The sequence below is a fragment of the Penaeus vannamei genome, chromosome 39 (assembly GCF_042767895.1).
Source record: "Penaeus vannamei isolate JL-2024 chromosome 39, ASM4276789v1, whole genome shotgun sequence".
In the NCBI taxonomy this organism is placed as follows: Eukaryota; Metazoa; Arthropoda; class Malacostraca; order Decapoda; family Penaeidae; genus Penaeus; species Penaeus vannamei.
The window spans coordinates 27,190,487-27,202,986 of record NC_091587.1 but is presented as its reverse complement, the minus strand read 5'-3'; the positions used below and the strand labels follow the sequence as shown (position 1 = coordinate 27,202,986).

The 12,500-nt window shown below is 45.7% G+C and overlaps 1 protein-coding gene across 19 annotated transcripts in view; it reads left to right on the top strand.

The window, feature by feature from the left end:
- Positions 1–12,500, top strand: part of hpo (serine/threonine-protein kinase hippo) — an 87,262-nt gene that overhangs the window by 51,448 nt on the left and 23,314 nt on the right. For all 19 annotated transcript variants that reach the window (XM_070116781.1, XM_070116773.1, XM_070116771.1 and 16 more), the window contains one exon: positions 11,983–12,063. In XM_070116781.1, coding sequence (XP_069972882.1) covers positions 11,983–12,063 — 81 coding nt within the window. The remainder of the gene's footprint in view (positions 1–11,982; positions 12,064–12,500) is intronic.

Sequence of the window (12,500 nt, the reverse complement as noted above, 5' to 3'; positions counted from 1 at the left end):
TCTATTTTTAATTTTATTTTATTGAAGTTTATTGCTGAAGAATTGTCTATTTTTAATTTAATTTTATTCAAAATTTATTGTTGAAGATCTGTCTATTTTTTATCCAAAGTTTATTGTTGAAGATCTTTCTATTTTTAGTTTTATTTTATTCAAAGTTTGTTGTTGAAAATCGGTCTATTTTTAATTTAATTTTATTGAAGTTTATTGTTGAAGATCGGTCTATTTTTTAATTTTATTTTGTTCACAATTTATTGCTGAGGATCTATTTTTAATTTTATTTTATTCAAAGTTTATTGCTGAAGATCTGTCTATTTTATTTTATTCGAAGTTTATTGCTGAAGATCTGTCTATTTTTAATTCTATTTTATTCGAAGTTTGTTGTTGAAAATCGGTCTATTTTTTATTTGATTTTATTCAAAGTTTATTTTTAATGTAATTTTACTCAGATTTTATTGCTGAAGATCTGTCTATTTTTAATTTAATTTTACTCAAATTTTATTGCTGAAGATCTGTCTATTTTTAATTTTATTTTATTCATTTTTTTGCGGTTGGTGTTCTTTGGGAATGACGAAATTCCTCGTCTCGATCTGGGCGCCGTGGGAACGCTGCCGGGGTCTTCGTCTTTAGGATGCGACGCGCGGTTGGCAGTTTCAGTATTCAGATGGAAGGGGAATTGAGATAGAGATAGGAATGGAGATAGATAGATAGATAGATAGATAGATAGATAGATAGATAGATAGATAGATAGATAGATAGATAGATAGATAGATAGATAGATAGAGTGAGAGTGAGAGTGAGAGAGAGTGAGAGTGAGAGTGAGAGTGAGAGTGAGAGTGAGAGTGAGAGTAAGAGAGAGAGAGTGAGAGAGCGAGAGAGAGTGAGAGAGCGAGAGAGAGAGAGAGGGTGAGAGAGAGTGAGAGAGTGGAAAGGAGAGAGGGAGAGAGAGTGAGAGAGTGGAAAGGAGAGAGGGTGAGAGAGAGTGAGAGAGTGGAAAGGAGAGAGGGAGAGAGGGTGAGAGAGAGTGAGAGAGAGTGAGAGAGAGTGAGAGAGAGTGAGAGAGAGTGAGAGAGAGTGAGAGAGAGTGAGAGAGAGTGAGAGAGAGTGAGAGAGAGTGAGAGAGAGTGAGAGAGAGTGAGAGAGAGTGAGAGAGAGTGAGAGAGAGTGAGAGAGAGTGAGAGAGAGTGAGAGAGAGTGAGAGAGAGTGAGAGAGAGTGAGAGAGTGAGAAAGAGTGAGAAAGAGTGAGAGAGTGAGAGAGTGAGAGAGTGAGAGAGAGTGAGAGAGAGTGAGAAAGAGTGAGAGAGTGAGAGAGTGAGAGAGTGAGAGAGTGAGAGAGTGAGAGAGAGTGAGAGAATGAGAGAAAGAGAGAGTGAGAGAGTGAGAGAGAGTGAGAGAGAGTGAGAGAGAGTGAGAAGTAGTGAGTGAGTGAGTGAGTGAGTGAGTGAGTGAGTGAGAGAGTGAGAGAGTGAGAGAGTGAGAGAGTGAGAGAGTGAGAGAGTGAGAGAGTGAGAGAGTGAGAGAGTGAGAGAGTGAGAGAGTGAGTGGAGTAGAGTGAGGTAGGTGAGTGAGTGAGGTGAGTGAGTGAGTGAGTGAGTGAGTGAGGTGAGTGAGTGAGTGTGTGTGTGTGTGTGTGTGTGTGTGTGTGTGTGTGTGTGTGTGTGTGTGTGTGTGTGTGTGTGTGTGTGTGTGTGTGTGTGAGTGTGAGTGTGAGTGTGAGTGCATGTGAGTGTGAGTGTGTAGTGTGCAGTGAGTGTGAGTGTGAGTGTGAGTGTGTGAGCGTGTGATGGAGATGGAGATGGAGATGGAGATGGAGATGGAGATGGAGATGGAGATGGAGATGGAGATGGAGATGGAGATGGAGATGGAGATGGAGATGGAGATGGAGATGGAGATGGAGATGGAGATGGAGATGGAGATGGAGATGGAGATGGAGATGGAGATGGAGATGGAGATGGAGATAAAAGTAGATGTAGAAATAGATAAAAAATAGAAATACCGATAGATATAGAGATTGCGATAGTTATGTAGATTGTGATGATAATAGAGATACAGATAGGAATAGAGTCATAGAAATAAAGTAGAAGTAGGTATAAAAAAATAAGAATATAATTAGAGATAACATAGAGATATAAATAGAAATTGACAGATATAAAATACACATAGATAAAAAAGATACAGATAAAAAGATAGAGCTAAAATTAGAGATGGAGCTAAAATAGAGACAGATAAGAATATATTTATATAAGAATAGAAATAGGAATAAAATCGAGATAGAGCTAAAAATAGACAGCTAAAAATACATGTAGATAAAATTAGAGATGTAAATAGAGATGAAAATAGATATGAAAGGAGATATGAAAATAGAGATAGAAATGTATATAAAGACAAATGAACATAGAAATAGAAATAGAGATATGAATAGATATAGATATAGAAATAGAAATAGAGATATGAATAGATATAGATATAGAAATAGAAATAGAGATATGAATAGATATAGTTATAGAAATAGAAATAGAGATATGGATAGATATAGATATAGAAATAGAAATAGAGATAGATATAGAGGTAGAAATAGGAATGGAGATAGGAATAGGAATGGAGATAGGGATAGGAATGGATATAGGGATAGGAATGGAGACAGGAATAGAGATATAGATAAATAACGATATGAATATTAATATAAATAGAGATGGAGATAGAAATAGGGACATAAATATATAGAGAGAGATAAATAAAGATAGAAATAGAGAAAGGAAGACCGGTATGGAAAAGCACGGAAAAGCAAGGAAATTAGTCGCACCGACCTACTTTCCTAACTTCATTTGGGGGGGAGGGGAGAGGGGGAAGGGGGGAAGGGGGAAAGGGGGAGGGGATTAGGGCTCCAGGGGCCGACCTGGTGGAGGAATTAGACGAGCAGGTCCATCCGGTGGGTCCAGTGAGGCTAGGGGAGTGGTTTTGTTTGGGGGTGTGGGTGGGTGGGGGTGTGGGGTGTGGGTGTGGGGGGCGGGGTGGGTGTAGGTGGGGTGGGGTGGGGGTATTGGTTGGGGGTGGGGGTGGGAGTGGTTGGGGGTGGGGGGGTAGAGTGGGTGTTGGGGTGTGGGGGTGTTAGGGTGTGGGGGTGGGGGGGTGTTTGGGGGGTAGGTGGGTGGGGATTGGGGGTGGGTGCTGTGGGGGGGCGGTGAGTATGTATTGACGTAGGGAGATGCACGTCTGTCTGTCTGTCTGTCTTATGTGAGGAGAAAACGATGTCATTTACATCCATCGTAATCTTACTTTTGATGCAATTTATTCGGTCCAAAATTTGTGCTAGTCATTTTTTTTTACATAGGTACAAGCGGCTGTAGTGAATGCACAAAAAAATATCTATGGCCACTCTGTTTGGGTGCCGGTGTAACTTAACGGGGATTATTCATGGTCAGATTTGTCAAAGGAAACATGGACGTCATTTTCTTTCCTTCTCTCGCTCTCTTTCTCTCTCGCTCTCTCGCTCTCTCGCTCTCTCGCTCTCTCGCTCTCTCGCTCTCTCGCTCTCTCGCTCTCTCGCTCTCTCTCTCTCTCTCTCTCTCTCTCTCTCTCTCTCTCTCTCTCTCGCTCTTTCTCTCTTTCTCTCTTTCTCTCTCTCTCTCTCTCTCTCTCTCTCTCTCTCTCTCTCTCTCTCTCTCTCTCTCTCTCGCTCTCGCTCTCGCTCTCTCTCCCTCTCTCCCTCTCTCCCTCTCTCCCTCTCTCCCTCTCTCCCTCCCTCTCCCTCCCTCCCCCTCACCCATATACGGTATTTTTTTCTGTCCCGGGATGCGAACGGAGCCACACACGACATCTCCGGAGATGAGGATAGTGTGTCTTCGGGAAGGGTCATGCAGATGCCCTTCGATAAGAGAGGGTGGCATCGGCGGCGACCTTTGACCCCGTCCGCTGAGGCCGAGGCTCGTCCGCCGCGGCAGGGACGAGCGGCCTGGGATGATAAGAGATAGAGAGGTGGGAATAGAGATGTAAATGAGGATAGGATTGGAGATATAAAGATGAGAATGTGATTAGAGATAGAATGGAGATAGAAATAGAAATAGAGATATATAAAGATAAGAATATGATTAGAGATAAGATAGAGATAGAAATAGAAATTGAGATATATAAAAGATACAGATGAATGATTATTATTATTCGCAACCTTACGGCGTGGCTCCCCGTGGGTGACCCTCTGAACGACGGCTGTTGTGTGGTTCTCTCGCTTGCACGCGCGTTGGGAGCCACGCGGGAAGGCGCAAGTGCAGACGCGCACGTACACGCATACGCATATTCACTCGGTCGGTCGGTCACTCACGCACTCACTCAGCCACACGCACACACGCACACACGCACACGCACACGCACACGCACACGCACACGCACACGCACACGCACACGCACACGCACACGCACACGCACACGCACACGCACACGCACACACACACACACACACACACACACACACACACACACACACACACACACACACATACGCACACACACACGCTACACAACACAGCACACATACAAAGCAATAAATTAATACAAACACACACACACACACACACACATGTACACATGGCTACATTAGTACACACACACACACACACACACACACACACACACACACACACACACACACACACACACACACTCACCCACACGCAGACATATAGGATTCATATGTATTTCGCATATGCGCTATATAAAGTGTGCGTATTATGTATATGGGATATTTTTTTTTTGCGCTGTTTATGTGCGTCTTTTGTCGCGGGTAAGCTGCATCCGGTCGTTCTGGGCCAGCCACACTGAGGCGGATGAGGGGGAGAGGGGGATGAGGGAGAGGGGGAGGGGGAGAGGGGGAGAGAAGGAGGGGGAAGGGGGAGAGAGGGAGGGGAAAGGGGGAGAGAGGGAGAGGGGAGAGGGAGAGAGGGAGAGGGAGAGGGAGAGGGAGAGGAGGAGAGAGACGGAGAGAGGAGGGAGTGGTTGGCAAGAGAGAATGAAAGACAGAGATAGAGAGAGAGAGAGAATGAGAGACAGAGGGAGAGAGAGAGAGAATGAAAGACAGAGAGGGCGAGAGAGAGACTGAGAGAGAGAGAGAGAAAGAGAGAGAATGAAAGACAGAGAGAGAGAGAGAGAGAGAGAGAGAGAGAGAGAGAGAGAGAGAGAGAGAGAGAGAGAGAGAGAGAGAGAGAGAGAGAGAGAGAGAGAGAATGAGAGAGAGAGAGAAAGAGAGAGAGAATGAAAGAGAGAGAGAATGAAAGAGAGAGAGAATGAAAGAGAGAGAGAATGAGAGAGAGAGAGAAAGAGAGAGACACGAGGTGACGGTTTACTGCACCAGCCCGGTTCTCGCTGAGCGGGGAATCCGAAGGCACCATGAATGACAATTACGAAACGCGAGTAAGCCTGTAGTATATCCTCCAAGTCTAGGGCGGAGAGGAACAGGCCGTCCCGTGCCGCTTCGTTCCACCGCGGTTCAGAACAAGGTCTGTGCATCATCATCATATCGTATCACACCAGAATTCTATCCATGTCTTGGCCCTATCAGTGACCTTTTGTAGGTCTCACGCACACGCACACACACACACACACACACACACACACACACACAGACACACACACACACACACACACACACACACACACACACACACACACACACACACACACACACACACACACACACACACACACACACACACACACACACACACACACTCTCTCTCTCTCTCTCTCTCTCTCTCTCTCTCTCTCTCTCTCTCTCTCTCTCTCTCTCTCTCTCTCTCTCTCTCTCTCTCTATATATATATATATATATATATATATATATATATATATATATATATATACTTATATATATATATATATATATATATATATTTATATATACTTGCATATATAAGTATATGCAAGTATATACTTATATGGACCTTATATGTATACTTATATAGACACTTAAATACTTATATAGACTTTATATGTATATACTTATTTATACCTTATATATATACTTATACAGACCTTATATATATATATTCTTATATAGACCTTATATATATATATACCTATATAGACCTTGTTTATGTGTTTATATAGACCTTATATACATACTTATGTAGACTTAATATATATACTTATATAGACTTAATATGTATACTTATATGGACCTTTGTTGAGAAAGCTTGTTCCTCTTCGGATATACAGCGGTTGTCGAGTGTGGAGAGATATCCGTGATATAAGGGAAATACGGGCGTGTTTACGTACATGTACGGAGATAGCTGCACGCTGATTCCGAGAATTTGACGTGCTTATCTATATTTATATGTGTGTGTGTGCATGTGTGTGTATTTCTATTTATGTAGACGTTTGTACTTCTGCACGTATAGATGTAAGCAGTACAAAGATATATCCTATGTACGATACTTAAAGTATATATGATATATGTGGTTCTTGTCTGCACGTGTGTGTGTGCATGTAGATGTACTTGTGCGTGTGTATGTAGATGTACTTGTGCGTGTGTATGTGCGTGTTATGCGTATTTCTGTGATCGTGTGCGTATTTGTTCATATGGTCGTGTGCGTATCCCTATGTGTTTTATATGCACGTTTGGGTTTCTTAGCGTGTGCATATTTGTTTATGTGCACATGCACACGTGCTTTTATGTACGCGTGCGCAAGCGTCTTTGTTTATGTGCGCGTGTGCGTCTGCGTGCTCCCAAATGGTGTCCACGTGATTTGTAAATGACAAGGGTTTAATAAATTTGTAAATGTAAATTACTTCGTCGAGAAAATCGGAGGTAAATTCGCCATTTTGAACTTGTTTTGTTGTGCGTTTCCCTCTCTGTCGGGGCGCGCGCTCTGTTCTACGTCATCACGCGAAGCATTACGGACATTTGGGTGTCGGGGAATGGTTGGAATCGAAATTGGGGGAGAAGGGGAAGAAGGGGAGGGAAGTGAGGGAGGGGGAAGAAGGAGAGGGGGAAGAGAAGGGGAGGGGGGGAAGAGAAGGGAGAGGGGAAGGAGAGATTGGGAAAGTGGGAGGGATGGAGAAGGAAGAAGAGAGAGGGCGTGAGAGAGGGAAGGAGAGAGGGAGAGAGATAGAGGAGGAGAAGGGGAAGGGGAGAGGGGGTAGGGAGAGGGGATAGTAGAGAGGGTTAGTAGAGAGGGGGGAAGCGGGAGGGATGGGGAATGAAGAAGAGACGACAGGTGATTGAGGGAAAGAGAGGAGAGAGAGATAGAGGGAAGAGGGAGGGGGAGAGAGGTGAAGAGAAGGAAAGAGAAAGAGGAAAAGAGGGAAAGGAAGGGGAAGGAGAGGGGGGAAAGGGAGATGGAAAAAAGGAGTGAGAGGGAGAGGGGGAGAGAGTAATAGGAGGAGAAAAATGGTACGAGCGATGAGGATGAGGTCGAGTTTAAAAAGATAAAGATAAAGACGAAGATAAGAAGATGGAAGAGGAGGCTAAAAGTGCGAGGGGAAACGACTGCGATTATCGCCGTGATATCTCGCATGCTCGATTAGAAGCGCCGCCATCATATTGGAGGCTCGTTGTGAAGGGGGGGAAGGGGGTATGGTGGAGGGTAGGGTGGAGGGAGGGTAGGGTGGAGGGAGGAGGGTAGGGGGGAGGAGGAGGGAGGGGGAGGAGTGGGGAGGGAGGGTGGAGGAGGAGGATAAGGGTGGAGGGAGGGGGGAGGGGAGTGGGGGAGGGAGGAAGGGGTGGGGGGGAGGGAGGGAGGAGGGTAGGGGGAGGGAGGAGGGAGGGGAGGAGGAGGAGGGTAGGGGGGAGGGTGGAGGAGGGTAGGGGGGAAGGAAGGGGGAGGGAGGAGGGTAGGGAGGAGGAGGGAGGAGGAGGGTGGAGGGAGGGAGGAGGAGGGTAGGGGAGGATAGGGGGGAGGGGGAGGATAGAGGAGGACGGAGGGTGGAGGGAGGAGGAGGAGGAGGGGAGGGGAAGGAAGGAGAACACCCTGGGGGAGGAGAAGTGGAATGTGGAGCTGGTGAGTGAGGGAGGAGGTCCCGGAGAAGGGGGAGGGGAGGAGGAGAAGATGCTGGTAGTGCATGTCACGCCAGGCATAGCTACGGGGAGGTGGAGGGGGGAGGAGGAGGCAGGGAAGATGAGGGGGAGAGGAGGGGGAGAGGAGGGGAGAGGAGGATGACGGGCCGGAGGGAGGGGCGGGAAAAGCGGCGGGGCACTGGGTATACTGGGTATACTGGGTATGCGAAGGTGCGAAGGAGGGGTGGAGGAGGAGGGGCTTTGGGGCGGAGGAGGAGGAGGGTAGGAGGAGGAGGAGGGGGTAGGAGGAGGAGGAGGGGGTAGGAGGAGGAGGGGGGGCAGGCGTTGTGTTGAAGCGGTGCATTGTGGCGCTGGTCGGCGAGCGCGGGCGCGTCGGGAGCGATTTCCTGTAGGCGGTTGTGACAGATCGGCCATCAGCTGATCCGATAAGGGAGGGGGACCGGGGTGGGGGAGTGGGCGAGGGTGGGGGAGGGTGGGGGAGGGGTGGGCGAGGGGCGGGCGAGGGGGGGGGGGAGGAAGGGGTCTGCTTTTAGAGTCTTTACGCCGGTATGTACAATGAATCCACGCGGAAATGCACCGGTACGTATCCCGGTATTTACAGGAAGTGCACGAATACGCGAATAAAAAAAAAAAACGATAATGCACGCCTCAACCTCTCAATAAACAATTAAAATAAATAAATGAAATAAATCAAGAAACAATTAGAATAAATAAATGAAATTAATCAATAAACAATTAAGATAAATAAATGCAATAAATCAAGAAACAATTAAAATAAATAAATGAAATAAATCAATAAACAATTAAGATAAATAAATGAAATAAATCAATAAACAATTAAAATAAATAAATGAAATAAATCAAGAAACAATTAAAATAAATAAATGAAATAAATCAATAAACAATTAAAATAAATAAATGAAATAAATCAATAAACAATTAAAATAAATAAATGAAATAAATTAATAAACAATTAAAATAAATAAATGAAATAAATCAATAAACAATTAAGATAAATAAATGAAATAAATCAATAAACAATTAAAATAAATAAATGAAATAAATCAATAAACAATTAAGATAAATAAATGAAATAAATCAATAAACAATTAGAATAAATAAATGAAATAAATCAATAAACAATTAAAATAAATAAATGAAATAAATCAATAAACAATTAAAATAAATAAATGAAATAAATCAATAAACAATTAAAATAAATAAATGACATAAATCAATAAAAAAAAAGAATAATAAGAAAATAATCGTCGATAATCGGGGTTGTTTTCGCCTCTCGCGTTACATTATTATAGGCGAGCGCTTTGGAGGAGGAGGAGGGGGGGGGGACTCCGGCTATCAACGAGGGTCAAGAGGATTGTTGTCCTTGGGGCGCGGCGCTGAAGTGGAGTTGGGGGGAGGGTGGGAGTGGGGGGGGTGGGGGGAATGGGGGTAGGGGAGGAGTGGGGTGAGTGGATGGGGGGTGGGGGAGTAGGGGAGTGGGGGAGTGGGGAGAGTGGGGTGTGGGTAGGGGTTGGGGGGAGGGTGGGGAATGGGAGAATGGGGGAGTGTGGGGGAGTTTGGAGAGTGGGGAGGGAATGGGGAGAGTGGGGAGGGAGTAGAGGAGGGGGTAGGGGAGTGGGGGAGGGATGGGGGAGGGTGAGTGGGGGGAGTGGGTGGTGGGTGGGGGAGGGAGGGGGAGCCACGGGATTGAGGTTGTGTTGGGGGGGAAGCGTTTTGGAAGGGAGCTTGTTAGGGCATGAGCGAGTGTTGCCCTCCCTTCGCTTCTCTTCTCTTACACTTCCTCCCTCCCTCACTCTCTTCCTTCTTCTATCCCTCCCTTCCTTTCTTCCTTCTCTCTCTCCCTTCCTCCCTCCCTCAAACTCTTTCTTCTTCTATCCCTCCCTTCCTTTCTTCCTTCTCTCTCTCCCTTCCTCCTCCCTCCCACACTCTTTCTTCTTCTATCCCTCCCTTCCTTTCTTCCTTCTCTCTCCCTTCCTCCCTTCCTTCTCTCTCCATTTCTTCCTCCCTTCATTCTCTCTCCATTTTTCCTCCCTCCTCTCTTCCTTCTTATCTCTCTCCCTTCCTCCCTCCCTCCCTCCCTCCCTCCCTCTCTTCCTTCTCTCTCCCTCCCTTCCTCCATCCCTCTCTTCCCTCTTCTCTCTCTTCCTCTCTCCCTCTCTTCTTCCCTCCCATCTACCCTGCCTCTTTCCCTTCTTCTCTATTTGTTTGCTTTTATGTGTTTTTTTTCTAATTTACTTTGTATTTACTATATACTTCACGTATTATTACGGCGACTAAGGCATAATTAAATAACTCTGCCAGGCTGACGTGTTCTTACTGACATGAGGCGCCTCAGGTGAAGGAAACGTCAGTGTACTGCTTCAGGTCATCAGTCAGCTGTTGTCGAGTCTGACGTTACCAAGTAAAAAAAAAAAAAAAGGAAAGGCGTTCACGAATATATATATATATTTTTTTCCAAATGTTTGTAGAGAAACTATTGGAGTTAAAGGTTTGAGTGTTACTTTATTATTAGAGGAATAGATTTTATTTTTGTTGCTACATGGTGTATTTGTTTTATTTATATCGCTTTTATGTTCTTTTTGTTGCTATACGGTTTTTATTTTTATTTATATCGCTTTTCTACGGAAGGAAGCGTTACTGGGGTTCCTGTGCCAAACGTAACATGTCAAATTTAGTATACGACAGTGATCGTACCAAATTAAGTAGGCCTACTTGTAGAACGTAATATGTCAAATTTAGTATACTACAGTGATCGTACCAAATTAAGTAGGCCTACTTGTTGTAGAACGTAATATGTCAAATTTAGTATACTACAGTGACCGTACCAAATTAAGTAGGCCTACTTGTTGTAGAACGTAATATGTCAAATTTAGTATACTACAGTGACCGTACCAAATTAAGTAGGCCTACTTGTAGAACGTAATGTGTCAGATTTAGTATACTGCAGTGACCGTACCAAATTAAGTAGGCCTACTTGTTGTAGAACGTTGAATATAGTCTCGATATGGAGAGAGAGGGATGTTGGCATGAGAATTAAGCGCATACACGGAGAATACAAGAGCAATGGGTGCAACATGTCATTCGGGCAAGTCGTCCACGCCCTCTCGTGCATGACAGATTGTCAAGGAAACCCCCCAGTAGCGATGCAGTTGAAGAGTTTTTGATTTTATGGTGGAGAGGAATTTGGGTATCTTTGTCATTGGTGAGTCGTTTGGGGTGATTTGGTTTGTAATGGGAAGAAAAACGAAGGAAGAAAAGAAAGAAAAATAGCTTGAGGTTTCTCTTCACAAGTTGTTTTCTTATGGTATTTTATTTTCGCAAGTTTTTTTTCTTATGGTATTTTATTTTCGCAAGTTGTTTTCTTGTGGTATTTTATTTTCGCAAGTTGTTTTCTTATGGTATTTTATTTTCGCAAGTTGTTTTCTTATGGTATTTTATTTTCGCAAGATATTTTCTTATATTATATTGTCTTGATTTACCATTTACCAAGTATAACAATAGACAATGAAGACAAAGTTCTCTGTTGTGAAAAAGAGTTGAGGACTTGCCTTCTTTGTAATAATTATCACGTCCGCGCCAGGAAGGGCGGGTTGCGTAATATTACGTCCGATGCTCGGGGGCAATTTGGCACACACGTACACACGCACACGCACACGTACACGTACACACACGTACACACGCACACACACGTACACACGCACACGTACACGCACACGCACACGCACACGTACACGCACACGCACACGCACACGCACACGCACACGCACACGCACACGCACACGCACACGCACACACACACACACACACACACCCACACCCACACCCACACCCACACCATACCCATACCCATACCCATACCCATACCCATACCCATACTCCCCCCCCCCCCACACACACACGTACACTCAAGTCTCAAGCGTTTTACTAACCCCCTTTTTTCTCCCTTTCCCTTCCAGCGAGTTGGTCAAGCTCAGCGAGGAGTCGCTCATGCGGCAGCCGGAGGAGGTGTTCGACATCATCTGCAAGCTGGGCGAGGGGTGAGTGCCTGAGTGCCTGTCTGCCTGTCTGCGCGGGGTGTCCTTCGGTGCCAGGAGGGGAGATGGGGGGACAGGGGGAGAGGGAGGGAGGGATGGGGTAGGGGGAGAGGGGAGGGAGGGGAGGGAGGGAGGAGGGTAAGGGATGGGGTAGGGGGAGAGGGGTAGGGGGAGAGGGTAGGGGGGAGAGGGAGGGAGAGGGGAGGGAGGTAGGGAGGAGGGAATGGGGGGAGGAGGGAATGGGGGAGGAGGAATGGGGGGGAGGAGGAATGGGGGGGAGGGAGTTGGTCAAGCTCAGCGAGGAGTCGCTCATGCGGCAGCCGGAGGAGGTGTTCGACATCATCTGCAAGCTGGCGGAGGGGTGAGTGCCTGAGTGCCTGAGTGCCTGTCTGCGCGTGGTGTCCTTCGGTGCCAGGGGGAGTGGGGAAAGGGGGGGGGGA